The sequence below is a fragment of the Gracilinanus agilis genome, chromosome 4 (genome assembly GCF_016433145.1).
Source record: "Gracilinanus agilis isolate LMUSP501 chromosome 4, AgileGrace, whole genome shotgun sequence".
Classification (NCBI taxonomy): domain Eukaryota; kingdom Metazoa; phylum Chordata; class Mammalia; order Didelphimorphia; family Didelphidae; genus Gracilinanus; species Gracilinanus agilis.
Genome location: NC_058133.1, coordinates 175,476,202 through 175,494,378, shown reverse-complemented (window position 1 = coordinate 175,494,378; position 18,177 = coordinate 175,476,202). Strand labels below are relative to the sequence as shown.

General features: G+C 36.3%; 1 protein-coding gene across 4 annotated transcripts in view; it reads left to right on the top strand.

Annotated features, from left to right (window-relative positions):
• The window catches only part of RPS6KB1 (ribosomal protein S6 kinase B1), a 34,746-nt gene extending 18,850 nt beyond the window's left edge, over positions 1-15,896 (top strand). For 3 of the 4 annotated variants that reach the window (XM_044674951.1, XM_044674948.1, XM_044674947.1), the window contains 10 exons: positions 3,899-3,956; positions 5,566-5,666; positions 7,837-7,927; positions 8,118-8,208; positions 8,762-8,869; positions 9,247-9,309; positions 9,476-9,553; positions 11,584-11,691; positions 13,829-13,941; positions 14,302-15,896. In XM_044674951.1, the coding sequence (XP_044530886.1) occupies positions 3,899-3,956; positions 5,566-5,666; positions 7,837-7,927; positions 8,118-8,208; positions 8,762-8,869; positions 9,247-9,309; positions 9,476-9,553; positions 11,584-11,691; positions 13,829-13,941; positions 14,302-14,539 (1,049 nt within the window). In that variant the 3' untranslated portion in view covers positions 14,540-15,896. The remainder of the gene's footprint in view (positions 1-3,898; positions 3,957-5,565; positions 5,667-7,836; positions 7,928-8,117; positions 8,209-8,761; positions 8,870-9,246; positions 9,310-9,475; positions 9,554-11,583; positions 11,692-13,828; positions 13,942-14,301) is intronic. The other variant, XM_044674950.1, reaches the window with a different exon arrangement.
• Positions 15,897-18,177: the final 2,281 nt, after the last annotated feature.

Genomic DNA, 18,177 nt, shown 5'->3' with positions numbered 1-18,177 from the left:
TTTCAGTTCAGCTAATTAGATGCCTGCTGCGTACAAGGTACTGTGCTAAGTGTTGGAGGTATAAAAATGACACCCTTGCAGTCTTGAATTTATAGCCAACCAGAAGTTTTATGACATATACACAGTTATATAAAATACAAGGTAAAGTGTGATAGGGGCACAGCAGAGACCTAGATATGCTTTGGGAAGTGTCCAGGAGGGAGAAAATCAGTTTCAGCTGGGGAATCATAGAGGCGGTGGCACCTGTACTCTTACTTTAAAGCAGTGATTCCCAAAGTGGGCACCACTGCCCCCTGGTGGGTGCTGCAGCGATCCAGGGGAGCAGTGATGGCCACAGGTGCATTTGGGGGTGGTGAATAACTGTAAGGGGGCAGTGATAGTATGTGACAGGGGGCGCTAAGTAATATTTTTTCTGGAAAGGGGGCGGTAGGCCAAAAAAGTTTGGGAACCACTGCTTTAAAGCAAAAGAGAGATTACAGGTGGAGGGGAAAAGGAAGTGCATCACATGCTTGCTAGAGTCTATATTAGGACACAGAGGCAGGAGATGGTACATCAAGTTTGGGTAGCAGCTACTAGTCCAGTTTGGTGGGATGTTCAGTCTTAGCAAGTAGGAGATAAACTAATCTGCTAAAAAAAGAGCAAGAGTTAAATTGGGGGCTTGAAGAATTGCCAGTGTTAGAAGGAGGATAGGGATGATATGAAAGACAAATAAAAGGATTTGCCATTTTTCAGTGAGGGTTCAGATGAGTGAAAAGTAGTGTAGCCAGTCATCACAATATGTGGATTTCTTCAGCAATTGGTTTTTGAGTCAGAGCAAAGAAGGCAGATCGCAGGGGTTACCCAGAGTTGAAGAGTATAAGGATGCGAGATTGAGACAGTGGGACAGTACCTTGTGGAACATTACATTCAGTATAACATTTTGTTCATAATTAGCATTTAAAATTGTGAATGAAAAACATTGACAAAAAGTAGTTAGAAACTGATTAAGAATTGTTACTTGGAGCCATGTACAAAGGAACATTTAAGGGCTAAAATGAATCTCAACTTTAAATTTTTTATCTTAAATCTTTTTCTGATCTTATGGTAGTTACTTGTACAGTGAGGTAATAAAAATTTAACTTGATCTATGTACTAAGGCTTAGGATACTTTGGTACAAATAAAAGTTAAAAATTCCCTTTATAATCCTGAATTTTTAGAGAGCATTGAAATATTGGTGGGAATGAATGTGATAGATAGACAGACAGATTTATAATTGCCTCTCTCAGCAAACATTTATGCAGCACTTATGTGGCAATATGTTGTAGTGGATAGAGCTGGCCTTGGAGATGGGAGGTTCCTCATCTTGCCTTTGATACATTCCTCAGTGTCTGAGGCCACTCTCTTTCAGTCTTGTCTTCTGCATTGGTTGCTGGAATTTTCTCATCAGAAGTGCTTTATACCAGTGAATCACTAGTCCAGTATTGGGGATATTTGATACCATAATGAAGCAGCTCTTGCCTTCAGGAGCTTACATTGTATCCAGAGAGACAACATGATGTGCACATATAAATATGTACAAAAGAGATACAAGGTCATTTGTTGAGGAAGCTCTAGTACCTAGAGGAATCAGAAAGGGCCAAAGATAGAAGCTGTTTGAGCTAAGCCTTAAAAGGAACTAGGGATTCCAAGAGGAATCTGGTGAGGAGTTAGAACATTCCAGGCGTAAGGAACAGCCTGGGCAGAGACCCAGAGATGGAATGCCCTGCGAGATGTACACCAAGAAGGCCAGTTTGGCTGGAATGTGGAGTGTGATGGGGAAGTATAGTAAGGTCAAAAAGGTAGTAATGTATTTTTTTTTTTTATCCTGGGACTCCATTCTAGGAGCATAGAGCCACAACCAGTAGGCAATGGGACACACAGTCGCTCAGGGTCACCCAGCTGGGAAGTGTCTGAGCCCGGACTTGAACCTAGGACCTTTCGTCTCTAGGCCTGGCTCTCAATCCACTGAGCTAGCCCAGCTGCCCCTACTTTAGGTTGCAGTTTCTTTAGCAGATGTAGTTTTTACAGGGTGGGGTTGCTAGCCCCACGCCCAACCCTCCTCCTTTTTTCATCCAGGCTAGGGACCGTCCTTGGCCCAGGAGTGGTAAGGGTGGGCAGTAGGGGTCAAGTGACTTGCCCAAGGTCACACAGCTGGAAGTGTCCGAGACCGGACTTGAACCTAGGACCTCCAGTCTCTAGGCCTGGCTCTCAATCCACTGAGCCACTCAGCTGCCCCATATGTATAATAAGTAATGTATAATATAATAAGTAATGTATAATATAATATAATAAGTAATGTATAATAAGGCAGAAAAGAACCATATTGTGAAGGACTTTGAATACTAAACAGAAGCAATGGAGAGCCTCTAGCATTTGAAGGACATAGTCATACCTGTGCTTTACAAATAGCATCTTGGTGGCTTTGGAGGATGGATTGGAAAGGGGGGAGACATGGAGCAGCGAGACAAAATAGGGACCAATTGTAATAGTTCTGACAACTGATGATGAGGCCCAACTTAGGATAGTGGCCATAGGAGTAGAAAGAATGGTAACAGATTGAATGTGTAGGGTCAGAAAGAGTAAGAAGGTTAAAGATAGACTCCAAGGTTGTGAATTGAATGCCTAGAAAGAAGCAGAAATCAAAAAAATTTGAAAGAGGAATGGATTTAGGGAAGGAGAAAGGGGAAAAAAGATAATTGATTCATTTTTGGATATGTCCTTATGATTTTATTATTCTTATTGGATATTTAGTTTGAAATTTGTTTTCTTTCTTTTTTTTTTTAATAAACTCTTACTTTCCAATATTAAGTATTGGTTCCAATGCAGAAGAGCTAGGCAATTGGTGTTAAGTGACTTGCCCTGGATCACACAGCTAGGTAGTGTCTGAAGTCAGATTGAATCTATGACTTCCTATCTCTAGGCCTGGCTTTCAATCCATTGAGCTGCCTAGCTGCTCTCAATATGAAATTTCTCATAGGAAATTGCTAATGGGACTCAGCAGAAAAACTAGGGCTGTGTATGTATAAATCTAAGAATCATCTACATAGAGATAACTGAAATCATAGGAACTGATGAGGTCACTCTAAAAGAAAGGTATATAGAAAGAAAAGGGTCCAGAACAGACCTTTGGAATATAGCCACAAAGAGCAAGATGTATGAATCATGATCTAGCAAAAGAGCTAGAAGGGTGGTAAAGAGAAAAACAGAGAGAGTAGTGTCACTAAAACTCAGAGGAGAAAGTATCTAGGAGTATAGAGGATAAATGACAGTGACATATGCTTCAGAGAAATCTGGCAGGATAAAGGTGATGAAAAGGCCATCAAATTTGGCAATTAAGAAATAACTACCAACTTTAGAAAAAGCTGTTTTAGTGGAGTGCTTAGGTTGTTGGAAGCCAGATTAGAAGGGGTTGAGAAGTGAGATAAAATGAATAATTTAGGTATAAGACAGTCTTATACCTACTCTTTGCTATGGGACATTTATTTCATGTCATCCCCTTCCTAGGCAAAAATTTTGTGTGCCTTTTTTCTATTCATTTGTTTATTTCTGGAGGATCTCTGTCAGGTTTTCCTTAGGCCCAGCCTGTAGGTTGGTTTCGGGGGGAGATTTTTTTTTATGTGGTCCCAGAGGATTATTTGGTATGGCTAGTATACTACTACCTCTCTTATTATGGATAAATTTTACTGAGGCTTAAGACTTTACTTCATCTGAGATCTTTACAAATATGTAATTTGTAATATAAAACCTAGGATTTCAAGTCAGATCTTCCTTTTAGTTTTGAAACCAACATTTTTATTATCATCTAAACAAGAATGTTGAGTTTAAAAGGAGAGGCCAGAAATGGAGATTATTTCTAATATTCTTTTCATCTTTCCACAGGAGGAGAATTGTTTATGCAGTTAGAAAGAGAGGGAATATTTATGGAAGATACAGCGTGGTAAGTGAAATTTTCGAGGTTTTGTAGTTTTAGATCATTAATAAAATAAAATAGTTATCTTTCTCTGTGGACAGTCAAATGTGCAGAGGCTCTTTACATATGAATTCCTCATTCACTGGCAACTTTGAGGCTACATTGCTTTTGAAGATCTGACTATACCTTTACCTAACCCCACACCCTGGGTAGAGGACTTCATTACCTAGTGGCCAGCCTTCTGAAAGCGAGCCTTTCAGTTAGCTGGCTGGTCCTCAGATGAAAGATACATAATGTATCATTATAGCAATACTTGAAGTTTTTCTAGCCCCTTGTACCTTTGAGAATCTTATGGTCACTTCCACATCAGGAGGAGGTAGGTATCAAACTGGTACTTGGGTAAAGTAGGTATTAATACTTTATTGGAACTGAAAAGTTGCACATCCTCTAATGAAGTCACCATATTGGGGAATAGTGATTGTTTTCCTATATATTAATTGAACATCTAACAAAATTTAAATTTATTGCCCTAATTACCAAACTTCATTCCATTATTTAATTTTAGGCTTTTTCTAACAAGTTGCATTTAAGAATTCCCTAAGGCAGTGATGGTGAACCTTTTAGAGACTGCCTGCCATGCCCCATCCCCCTTAGAGACCATGTGCTGTGCCTGGCCCCCCATTGAGTGCCTAGTACACCCTGTCCCCCTCCCCTTACCACACACAGGAGAGGGAGAAAGTTCTCCCATTGGGCTGCTGGGCAGAGGGGTAGGCGATATAAAATATTGTCAGGCATGATAGAGAGGCAGAAGGGAGCAGCTCCACCCAAGTCCCTCTGCCTTTCTAGTAACAAATTCAGGGTGGGGAGGAAGGCAGTGCATATGCCCACAGAAAGCACTTTGCATGCCATCTTTGGCACCCATGCCATAGGTTTGCCACCGTTGCCCTAAGGGCACTCTCTGAGCCCTATTGGAATCTCTTAGTGGTCTTGGGGGTTTCCATATTGTCTCAGTCTTTCAATAACTATGCTGCAGGATTAACAGCATTGTGCTCAAGCCAGTCTTGCACTATATTAAGCTTTTCCATTGCAGAGAGGATTGATTTAACCTTTTATTCTATGGAAGTGGATGAATTTGAATATTACCCAGTTGTGTGCTATAGCTGGCTCCAAATGGACCTTAACTTAGTAACTGTACAAGTAAATAAAGCAAGGGATGAGAAGTTGAGAGCAGGGAAGAAGGGCTTCTTCAAACTAGATTAATTGATTTGTGAGATAAACCAAACTCCTTATGGAATTTTTTTTAGGTCTAAGTGGGCAAGGGAAAATTGCTTTCAACTGAATGTTTATTCCAAGCAAAATAAAACTTGACCAATGGGAGAGAGGTTGGTTTGAGACTTTTTCGAAATTGTAGTGGTATATTAAAGCAAGTTAACACTTGATAGTTTTTACTTTATAAATGCTTGTTAGCAAAAAAAAAAAAAACTAGGCTATTTTTTTATTTTCCCTAATAATTTACTCATGTATGTCTAATGATTCTTTTAAAAGAATTGTTGTTCCATGCTTAACTCTTTTCAGTATATGAGTTCATTTTGGGGAGGCTGGTATTTTTAATTATGTCAAATCACTTTTGTTCCAGCTTTTACTTGGCAGAAATCTCCATGGCTTTGGGGCATTTACATCAAAAAGGGATCATCTACAGAGACCTGAAGCCGGAAAATATCATGCTTAATCACCAAGGTGGAGATAACAGTAAATAATTCTATAGTAAATAATCATCTTAAAATCCTCTACATAGGCCACAAACATTTTTAAAGTCACCATGTTCATTGCACTAAATGTTCTCTTCAAATTTCATGGCACCAAAATATTTGTTGGCATTTACTTAGTTACTTTTTGATTGATGGGAATGACAGATGTTCAACATTCCTAGGCAGGGTAATGATTTCCTTTAATGACACTTAAAGAAGTATCATTATTTATTTTCTTTCCTTTATTTCATCTCTCCACGGGGAAATTCTTACTACATAGTAGTGCTTTAAGTAGAGAACTATAAAAATCAAACCCAATAGCTAATTTTTTTCTTTTAAATTAGAACTTAGTTCTAATTTAAAAGAACAGTCCATATATAAGTTGGAACATGCTTAATGATTTGAATTGAACTTTAATAGGCACTGGTAGTTTTCCTTGCTGCTGTGAATTGTTTGAACCATTGTTGCTTGGAATAGAAATCTGAATCAAACAGAAAATTTATTATAGCTCTGGGGAAAAAATTAGTGACATTGCCTATTTCCCATCCTTTTGCTTGTCAGAATTAAGATAAGGGCAGCCATGTGCTCCTATAGTCAAATGGCTTCCAGAATGAACACAGGGGTGACCAGTCCAACCTTTTCCTTAAATAGAATCCTCCCTACAACATACTTGACTAATGAGGCTTTCTTATATATTATGTTTTCTTGTATGTCCTTTAAATCAATATTGGCTGACCCTTATACTTTGGACTACATTTTATTTTTAAAATAATTTCAAAAACTACTATTTGATAATCAGAATCCAATTCCTAATCATTAGTTATGAGCACCTTTGTTCAGATCTAGAACCTTAGTTCTATTGGTAGCACTGTCACCCCAATTTTTGGCAATGTTGGTGTTATTAAAAAGATCCTTTTCTATTTCATGTGCAAGATTATTGTTTTTAAGTTTCAACTTCATGAGTAGTCACTCCAGAACCATGTTACTAAAGAGAAACTTGACTTTTTACATGAGATTAGAAGGAGGGGAGGGATGGATCACCAAATATGTGGTTGCTGTTATTAAGTTTCTTTGGAAACTGGGTAGTCTGAAGTATCCATAACTTATATATTAATAAGCTGTGGTAGAATTCTTGAATAGGAAATGCAATAAAATGACTCCTTGGATACTAAGGCCAGTATCATAATTAAAATAAAGGATGAACCATGTGCCTTTCTATAAAGACATTTGCTTTTCAATTCCTTAAAATGTTCCCTGGTTTTCTTCATTAAATTCATATTTTCTTGGGCATAGAATCTGCCTATTTGTATTTCAATTCCTGTTTATTTTTGTATTTATTTTTTATTTCTGTATTTAAGCCATGGTTCTGAATTCCAAGGCAAATGGCAAGATTAACTAGTTAGGCTAATCTTTTTACATTAATCTTCACATGTTGGTGAAATATCATTTCTCCTATTTTGAATATATGGTGAACCCACACACCACATCAGTTTTAGCCTATTTTTGCCCGTCATGTCTAAGGAATAGGAAGACAGCTAGAATAGCTGAAAAATTTCTAATGATATAAGTAAAAGAAAGGCTGAGGTGAAAGTGCCCATTAGTGTGAGAGTTTTGCTAGTACTGAGAGTCTCTACTCTATAGCAGTTTTATTTATCTCCATTGATGGATAAATGACAAGATAAGCCTACTCTGTTTGTTGCCATAAGTAAGGCATTTATAAGCTTTCAAGCCACAATTCTTTGTTACTCAGTTATGTTATTTGTATATTGCTGCATTTCTATGTAAAAGAGGCTGGAAATCTGCTTCAATCTTTATATGTAAACTAGATCCTTTAACCAATTAATGAGAAATATCTTCAACCTAGGATGGTACCTTCAATGGATGATAATGTATTCTAGGTGAGTTGATAATGGGAGCCATGCATGGACATCCACTTCTTTCTGCTTACCCATTTCATATTTTGACATTCCAATTTTGAGTAGATGTAAGATAGATTTAAATTCATAATACCTGCTTTTTATTGGATACTTAGAAACAGTTGAATAAGAAAAAGTTAAATGTAGAAGGATTCTAAACAGATTGTTTCTGTGTAACATTTTTGTTTCTTTTACACATATTTACAGTTCTCAGAATAACCTCACTATCATCTTTCATTTCAGGTCATGTGAAATTGACAGACTTTGGACTATGCAAAGAATCTATTCATGATGGAACAGTTACACACACGTTCTGTGGAACAATAGAATACATGTGAGCTGCATGTTGAAAGCAATATAAGTCTGGTTTGGGGGTAATAGCTAAATTTTTCCTGCTTTAATAGTTTACAATGCTTACTTATTAGTGAAATTCTGGATTTCAGTTATAGTTTTTTTAATGGTAATTAACTTGAAGACTCCTACCAAGTGTTTTTATGTGGACTTTTTTTTTTTTTTCATTATAGGGCCCCTGAAATCTTGATGAGAAGTGGCCATAATCGTGCTGTGGACTGGTGGAGTTTGGGGGCATTAATGTATGACATGCTGACTGGAGCAGTAGGTGCACAGTTAAAGACTGCATGCTTTTCATCTCATGGCGGGTAGTTGTTGAATCACAGTGATGGACCTTCTGTGAAGAGGAAGCATATTTAAATAAAAGTTACAATTGTAGTATGGATTTAAGCAATTTTCAAAGCAAGTCCCCAGAGATCTGTTAGAAAGAAACAATACTTTATAAAATTTCTTTTAGCTCCATTTTCTCATTTTATTCTTAGAACTATTCAAAGATAGGGATAGATGGAGAAATAGGCTAAGAGCTCAAGTAACTTATTCAAGTCTGCCTAGCAAGTTAATGACAGTGCCTGGGCTAGAATCTAGATTTGCTTAGGCCAGTGACCTTTATGCTATATCATGGCATCTTTAAAATATACATATATTTAGCAATCAGTTTATTTCTCAGCATGAAAACTGTTGTGTTCATGCATATTATCAAATAATTGACCATAATGTTTAATGAAAACATAACAATTTGTGAAACTATCTTTTTTAGTCTTTGTAAGGTTTTTCTTATTTTTTTTTACCCTAACTGATCTTCTATTCTTCCTTTTAGCCCCCATTTACTGGGGAGAACAGAAAGAAGACAATTGACAAAATCCTCAAATGTAAACTTAATTTGCCTCCCTACCTCACACAAGAAGCCAGAGATCTGCTTAAAAAGGTAGATTTTATTCAAATACATACATACTTACAAGTACATTCTTATACAAGAATGAACACAAAACATCCGTCCTTGGCTTAAGACAGACAAGTAGGATTGTGCTTTAATCCATTTTAACTGATGTGTAATACAGATATTTTGAGACATAAAATGGCCATGGAGATGGGACTGACAGCTATCCTTTTCTTGAAGGTAAAATCCTGATGTATTTGATCAAAAACTTGTTTTTCTTTTCCCCCCAACAATATCCAGGAATAATTACCCCAAAATAGATATGACTTTAATATCTTTTTTACTTTAATAAATAACTTTCAACAAATGTTCCTAAGAGATATCTGTTTCAAAATATTCATCTTTCCTTTTTTTTTCCCTCAAAGCTGCTAAAAAGAAATGCTGCTTCACGTCTTGGAGCTGGTCCTGGGGATGCTGGAGAAGTTCAGGTAAGAATTGACAAGTTGAATTCTCATTAAGATACTTTTTTAAATTTTAAAGGGAGGAAGGTAGAAATGTTAACTATACTTGGAAGCCTAAGTCATTTAGTGAGTTGTAAATTTTATTAAACCTATGCAGACTATTCCTAGTCAGTTATTTCTCTATTTTTTTTAGGCTCATCCTTTCTTCAGACACATTAACTGGGAAGAACTTCTGGCTCGGAAGGTGGAGCCCCCTTTTAAACCTCTTTTGGTATGTCATGCACAAAAACATTTTGGAGAATCCAGCCTTCATTTTTGTTGAAAAGAATGATGCATTTCCAAAAATCTAAGAATTATTGTCAGTTCCTAGGTATCATGTTATTAACTCTAGACAGACTTAATTTATCCTTTCCTCTCTTGGGAAATGTCATTTTGTAACTGCTTTCCAAGAACTACTGCCAGTAGTGAATACTTTCTTTATATAAGATAAATGTTGCTTAGAAACTTTTAGTGCTCAATTCATGATATTGAAAATTCTTTCCTTGTTTTTTAAAGCCTTTCTCCCTAAAATAACTAATGAGCAGGTGAACTAGCATGCATCAGGGTTTTACTGCCATTGAATCTAGAAATTATGTAGAATTCAAAGATAGAGCACAGATTAGTCTATTTTAAACGAATCATCTTGGTTTTTCCACTCACAAGGAAATTTTGTAATCCTAGTGCTTTAAAAAATGTTATTTTTGCTGTTGCAAGGTCCTAGTAAAAATCTAGTTGGGCTGTTTAGATATACTTGAGAATGATTAGGTAGTTGGATAAATGTACTCACCCGAAACAGGCTCTTTTGTTATTTGAGAAGTTTAAAGGCAGATGAAGATGGATAGGAAGTCAAGAGAATAATGTGTTCTAGTCATTGTTCTGCTACAAACTTCTTGTATGTCCTTGACAAGTCATTTTGAATCTTGGCTTCATTATCTGTCAAGTGATAGATTTGGACTAAATTGACCTAAAACTACTTCTAGTCCTACTGGTTTGTGTGATCTGTATAATTGGCTATCCCTGGAACAACTTTTCAGGTTTATTGTGATTTTATGTCAATAGTTAGGTTAGCATGTTCAATGATCAGCTAGTTCTCACATTTAATCATTATTAGATCTAGCCTGATCTCTCTCCTGAGCTCTAGGCTACAAACTGACTTTTGGTCATCTCAAATTGGATGTAATGTGGACCTCTCAAATTCAACATATTCAAAAGATAATTCATTGTGTTTTTTTCCCCCCAAATCCACCTAGCTGCTCCTGCAATAGCTTCTTAGTCGTTCTGCCATAAGTCTTCCCATAAACTAATATAACCTCCACCTGTCCATGAAAGTGATCTTCCTAAAGAACAATTCTAGCCATATTAGTTCCTTAAGTAAACTCTAGTGGCTCTCTTCTAGTTCTGGATCAAATTTAAATCCTCTGTTTGGTTTTTAAAGTCCTTCATTACCTAGTTCCTTCCTAACTTTCCTGTTTCATTCACTTTAAACCCCTTCACAAATTATGCTCCAGCAACATTGGTCTTCTTGCTGTTCCTTGAATACTATATTCCTACTTCTGTTATTCCATGCTTTTCTCACTGGCTATCTTCCATACCTGGAATGCTCTATGTCTTCACCTTTGCCTTCTGGCTTTCCTGGCGTCCTTCAGGATAACTCAAATCCCATTGTCTACAGGAGGAGACACACACACCCCACTATCAATAACATTAGTAATTATTTGCATGTTGTCTCCACAATTAGAATAAGAACTCTTTGAAGACCAGATCAAGTTAAGGATTCTTTTATTTAACAAGTACCTTGGCATTCAGGAAATTAATGTATTATTAATGAATGTTTTGTTGACTAATAAATGTAGGACTCTAATATCTGGTTTTAAGCACTTCAGCCAATATGTCTGGGTAAATAATTCATTGCAGTAAACTTGTGGAACACCTGCCATGTGTAAAATACTTTACTTGAGTCTTGGGGATACAAATATAGAAAAAAAACCAATGCAACAATGAGTATAAATTCTATTGGAATGTGATATACAAGATTCTAAAAATTGTCAGCCATTTAACAGTTTTTAATTTGCAGTTTTTAAAATATTTTGTGGGTTTTTATTCTTGGTACTAAGCTTCCATTTTCAGTGTCAGTGTCTGTTAAAAGTCAGCTAGTCTTAAAGTAAGAAGGTGTGGGATGAGCCTCATTCAGAAGCTTCACAGATGGGTACAAAAATTTTTGATACTTTAATATGGCCTATTCATTATTTTATTTTTATAAAGCAATCTGAAGAGGATGTGAGCCAGTTCGATTCAAAGTTTACACGGCAGACACCTGTTGACAGCCCAGATGATTCAACTCTCAGCGAAAGTGCCAACCAGGTTTTTCTGGTAAGAAAGGATTTTCATGCATCTCTGGGAAATACAAAGATTGAGAGTGCCCCTTAACAAAAGTCAGTTGGAGTGGTTTTCTTGTTCTAAGGCACTCATGTAAAGGTTTTGAGAGATTCTTTTTAGAAATTTTCCCTATATAGTACATTTGAACTCAGAAAAATGGTCTTTAATCCAATACTGTAGCAGATATGAGAGTTTAGAAACCATTGTGCCAGCAGCATGCTTGTCATGGCTAGGCTATCAGTTTGCTTCTAACTGGAGAGTGAAGATGTTATACTGCTTAGGGACTAGAGAATGCTATTTTTCAGTTTCCCATCCATGAATTGGGGGTAGGGGATTGGTGGTATTTAGAGAAAGGGAATCATAAAAATCTCATATATACACTTTAATCTCAGAAACAGACTGCAGTGTTGTGTTGTATCCTTTATACATTTGCTAGAGAATTTTGACATTTCTGATGATCTGACTCAAATAACATTTCTTTACTTACCATATTTTACCCATGTTTCCCCACTATCTGGGGGTGGAGGGGTGGGGGAGAAAGTAAAAGCTATGAGATTAAGAAGTGTTTAAAAATTAATTCTGGATCTGGTGTGGTGCTAAACTCTGAATTTTACCAAAAAGTTTAGTTGAACAAAAGGGTATCTTTTAGGAAATGTTTATCACTTAGATAATATTTTTTTCTTTTGTTTGCTACAAAAAATGAAAATGCTTCATTTGCTTCTCAGAAATTGGCTTACCCAAAATACCTTTCCCTCCAATGGTGTAGGGATAGTGTTTCAACTAGAGTAGTAATTCCCATCAATAGACAGCATCTGGAAATATCTTATTTAAGGATGGGAGAAATCAAAAGTGGTAAAGGTAAATTTCACACAGATTACATTAGTCTATGGCTGAGATCTTTGTTTCCTCTCCAGTAGTAAAAATTTAAATGACTGAATTTAATCCATTTCAATGGAAATTTATTATTGTATTGCCTAATTCTTTTATCATTACACTTTTTTTTTCTTGTACTTGATATTAATGGACCAGATCTTTTAAAGTTTGTTATATTGCCCTTGGACCTTTGTGCCTAAAGTGTTCCTCTTACTTATCCAGAGGTCAGCCTTCGAGCAATCTCAAGCCTCTGGGACACAGCCCCAAACCTGGAAGTATGAGGAAAAAGGCCTTTGAGCTCCAGAAGTAGTGGTCGCAAAGCACTTCCACTAAAAACGTCATGTATTTTGTCTTACTGTTAGTAAGGCCTAAATGATATTTAACACATAATTCTCAACCAGCTTGATTATCTGGTTTCCCAGCCTACAGCAGATTAGAAGCAGCAATTTAGAAGTGGGATGGAGGTGGGGCTGTTAACTGCTGTCTCAGTGTGCCTGCCTGAGAAGTGACAGTCTGACAGTGAGGTAAGAGACAGAAAAACTCAAAAGAAGACACAGAATTCTGTATTATTATGTACTACAACAATAACTGTTCATAGTGATGACTCGAAGTCATCAAGAAAAAGCTAAATTGTGTTTGTCCTTGGTTTAAGAAGGCAGGCAAGTGTACAACCAACACATTTTAGAAAGATTTTCATTAAAATTATTTTTAGTTTTGGCACTTGAATGGGTAAGTTTCACTTAAATCTAGAAAACTTAATTTATGTGAAACTTAATTTTCCTATGATGTCAGAAGCAGATGCATGTGTTGTGATCCAGGGCTTATAAGTCAGAACACCGTTGATGTATGACTTGCCCATAAGAAACTGTTCAGAGCATATTGGTTTAAATTCCTTTAAAAAAATATTTGAGTGGAAACATGAATATCATTTACATCTGTCTCAATGCTCAACCATGCTGTAGAGTACATGTTTTCTTTGCTTTTCTGCCCCTTGAGGTGCAACAGGGTTTTTGTTTTCTGGATATAAGAAATCTGATAAGGTTTCAGTAGAAACCTGTTTTCTTGAGGCATGTTTTTAGGGAGAGGTCTGGGAGGAGGTTGGCAAGTATGAAAGTAGGATCTGGAAAGGGTGGGAAACTGTGTAGGTTGGTGATTTTGATACACCTGTTTGGTATGTCAGATTAAATAACTAAGTTTTCTTAATGTGCATGTAAGGAAGTATTATTTTTCATCACAGGACTATTGCTGTGTTTTTCAGGGTTTTACATATGTGGCTCCATCTGTACTTGAAAGTGTGAAAGAGAAATTTTCATTTGAACCAAAAATCCGATCACCTCGAAGATTCATTGGCAGTCCTCGGACACCTGTCAGGTATTTATTTGCCTGCTCAGTATGGTATTCTGGCTTGTTTTCTCCATAGGAGAAGTGGATGGGCTTTCAGATTCTCCTTTTAAAATGAACTGAAAATGATAGTGCTTTCAGGTTTGCAAAGTTGTTTGTTTTCTGCTCTGCCCTTCCATTCATGATTTAATGCAGCATCTTTTCTGTTCTTCATAGTGCTATATAGTGTATCAAAAGGAATGACAGTTTTATTTTCCATGTGGTGCTAATACACAATGAGATGAAGCTTCTACAGTACCACTTTATTTATTTTAATGAAAAGGAAATTATTTAGGGATTGGTATTACACTTGAGACAGCTACTAACTATTATTTCTACCTTGTCTTAAAGCCCAGTCAAATTTTCTCCTGGGGATTTCTGGGGAAGAGGTGCTTCAGCCAGTGCAGCAACTACTCAGACACCTGTGGATTATCCCATGGAGACAAGTGGAATAGAACAAATGGATGTGACGGTGAGTGGAGAGGCATCAGCACCACTTCCAATCCGACAGCCTAACTCTGGGCCATACAAAAAACAAGCTTTTCCCATGATTTCCAAACGGCCAGAACACTTGCGTATGAATCTATGACAGCAATTTTCAACAAATTTCAGGCAAAAAACAATGGGACGTGAACATCCTACAAGCTGAAATACATTGAGGGCTCTAAGAGTGCCAGCCTCAGAGGGCCAGTGTCATATTGCACAGGACAGTTTGGAAAGAGGAAAAACAAAACATGGTTGTTTCTTTCTTTCTTTCTTTTTTTTTTTAAATCAATCAATGGTGCAAAAAGACTTCAAGAATAATAGTATTGCCGAACTTTAGGCACATCAGTTAACTGATTCCCAGTGACATCTTCTGACCTTATTAAGGATTTTCATGTTGATGGCTCGAAACTGACAGTATTAAGGGTAGGATGCCTCAGAATCACTGTTGTTGTGATTGTGTCAAGAAAGGTTAACTCTTTCATTGGGCAAAAAAGTATGAAATGCCTATACTTGCAATTGAGGACAAGTTAGCATGCAAGCTTGGTCAAACTTTTTTCCAGCAGCGTGGAATCAAAGATAAAGAGATACAACTTAACAATTGATGTTTTATGTGCAAAAACTTAATGAATCTTTTTTTTATATAAATATATATTTTTCAAATAGATTTTTGATTCAGCTCATTATGGAAAACATCCCAAACTTTAAAATGCAAAATGATTGGTTGGTGTGAAGAAAGCCAGATGACTTCTGTTTCTTCTTTTGGTGAAATAATAAAATGGCAAATGAATCATTGTTAACTATAGCTTTGGCTTGTTGGAGGGATTGGGGGTGAACTTAAGTTTTCCTTAGGATACTACCTGTAATTCTAGGAGAAATGGATCCATGCAGTGCTGCTGTGTTCTAAGCTTAACTGGAAGCCATGGGATAGACATAAAACTCAGTGTCCTGTATTTCATCCTTATCCTGGGCCTGCATTTCACTGGAAAAAAAAAATCACCACCTAGTCTTTTACCAATATTTGGTTCAAAACACTAATTGTGGTCAGTCTGTGGTGCCCTAAAGAGATTCTGGATAAAAGATATGGGGCAGGCAGAGTCAGGGAAGACAGGACTGGGAATACTTAAGGGAAAGAGTCTGCTCTCCAGGTTTTAGATAATCTCATTACAGCTAACTGGTAAGATCTTAAATTTTTATTTCTTTTACTGTGTATGGTGTTTACCCTCCATTTCCATTTTTCCTCAACAGTTTAAAAAATGGTGGGAAAAAGTACACTTTTTTCCTATGTTGGGGCTTAAGCATTTTCTGATTGTAAAAGTATTAGATGGCCTTTTTGATGAATGTCTTCCACAGTAAAGAGACCTTAGTGGCTTAATTTAAGAAAACATGTTACAAAGACACTGGTTTTTTAAATTGTCATAAATTCTGTACTTATAGGTACAAAGAATAAAAATAAAGGTAATTTTACCTTACTTAAATACGTCCTGCCTTAAAGAAAGCATTTCCATGATTTAGTTAGTTTCACGAAAGGGTTAATATCAGCAAAGCTTTATAAGAGTGTGTGTTCAGGTGCATACTGGTGTAACATATGATCCATGCAACTGCAGTTTTGTCCTTTTCACTCTTTTGTCATGTCGTCTTGTTAGTCCTTGATTGTGCAAAGCCAACTTATGATACTTCACAACCATAAAGTTTTTTTTGATAGACCCTGCTCATGCCAAACCTTTTTGAGCCATAGGATCCAAGCCATAAAATTCTTTATGCATATTGAATCCAATCAGTAAAAGGCAAGATTTGCTTTGTTAGCTCAAGGTAAAATCCTGCTACTGTATCCAAAAATGAATTTAGAATTTTTTTTCCCATTTGTGGCAGTAACTGAAATAATTGCTAGTTCCACATTGAAGATACTCTCTGGATCTGGAAAAAAATTATTTTTCTGTAAATTTCTGGTATCATAACAGGTATTTTTAAGAACTTCCAGTATTGCTCAATGGACAGTAATAGTTCAGGACAATAATTCAGTTTCACTAGAAACACCTTTCTATTTTTTTGTTAATTTGTGACATTTGGCAAAAATCAAAGAACTCTGTGATGGTCATGTATGTTGGCAGATGAGCTTTATGTTGAACGTCTATTGCTTGTCACCAAGCATGAATATGCTGTCAGGTACCTGACCAAATTCCAGTAATATTTTTCCACCAAAAGTCTCCTTTAGTCCTACAAAGAACATTTGCACTGTGATTGGCTAGCTATAACTATCCTATTCATAATTTATCTTTTTCTTAAAATGAGTGGCAATAATGGCAAACTTTTTCTGGTCACACAAGTAGTGTTAACTATATACCCACACATACTTATGTTTGTATGTTGTGTGTGGTGTGTGTGTGTGTGTGTGTGTGTGATCTGTGTTTATCTTCAGCTTAATGGCCGTTAAAAGTGAACTTGACTACATGCTGTCACATGCTAAGAAATCCTATTTCATAATGGATATCCCTGACATGACTGTGAAAATGTGGTGTCACAGACAGCAAGCACACACCTATGCAATATGGCTTATCCTATTCAATTCAACAAACATCCATTTAAAGAGTATTTGTTGAATTGAATCCTATATTTATTTGTAAAAATCCAAATGTAGTTTAAAGTCTAGTTTCATTACTAGTCTTAAATTTTCTAGGAGCAGCTTCATTCTAGTTTATGATTATTTCAGGTAAGTACTAATACGTAGAAGAGCTTTTTTTTGGTCACTTGACATTTTATTTTAAAAAGACAACTATAGAATTTTTTTTCTTACGAGTTTTTTCTTTTTGACCACAATGTAATCACTGAGCTTCAGGTGTTGGTTTGATTTTATAGGATTTATAGCATCATACTTTTATTAATCTCAGCAGTTTACAAATCCCACTTTAACTATGTATTCAATCTTTAACTTGTACCAGAATTTTTTTAGAATTAAGAGATTTTTTTAGACAGTATCCACTCCTTTCCCTTTTTAACCCCTTGCAATTAAGCAAATTTAATCCTTACAAGTTGTTGGGGTGTCCCCTCCCCCATTCTATTTTTTAACATAGAAATAATTGGGGTTATGCATGTTTGGTATGCCACATCAACTTTTATTAAATTCTAGGTAACATGGTTATATCCTGAGAAGAATTCATGTACAGAGAGATGATAAAGCTACAAACTTCATATTTAACACAGGACACAGTATTTAGGGGAAATTTGTAATTTTATGTGGTCACTAGCTAAGATTTATTTATATAGCCCTAAAGGTTATTTATATAAGAAACGCTGAGTTTATGAAGGATTGGCTTTTTGATGCCATATTTAAAATAGTGAATTTTTTTACTTAAACTCAAGGAGTTTGGGGGATGTGGGAAAAGGGTGGTGAAGAATAACCATTGAAGTCCAAATCTCCTTTTCCATCAATAGTAGTAGTCACTAGCAGGCTGGAAAAAGACAAATATATACTAAAGTATTTGGATCCATGTCTCTTGATGGGAAAAGAATATGCAGAACTGTTCATTTAACTTAATTCATAAACATCTTAACAGCACAAGATTTGTCTTAAAGGGATATGGTTGTTACATTTAAGGGGATGGTTCACCTATATTGTGTTTGCTCTTTACAATGGTTCTTTTTTCTGCTATCCCAAGTTGGCTTTGCATCCATCTATCAGAATAAATTCTTCAGCTGCCTTACTAGGAGTGGTATAAGGGTGACACTTTTTCTGCTTTTCATCTT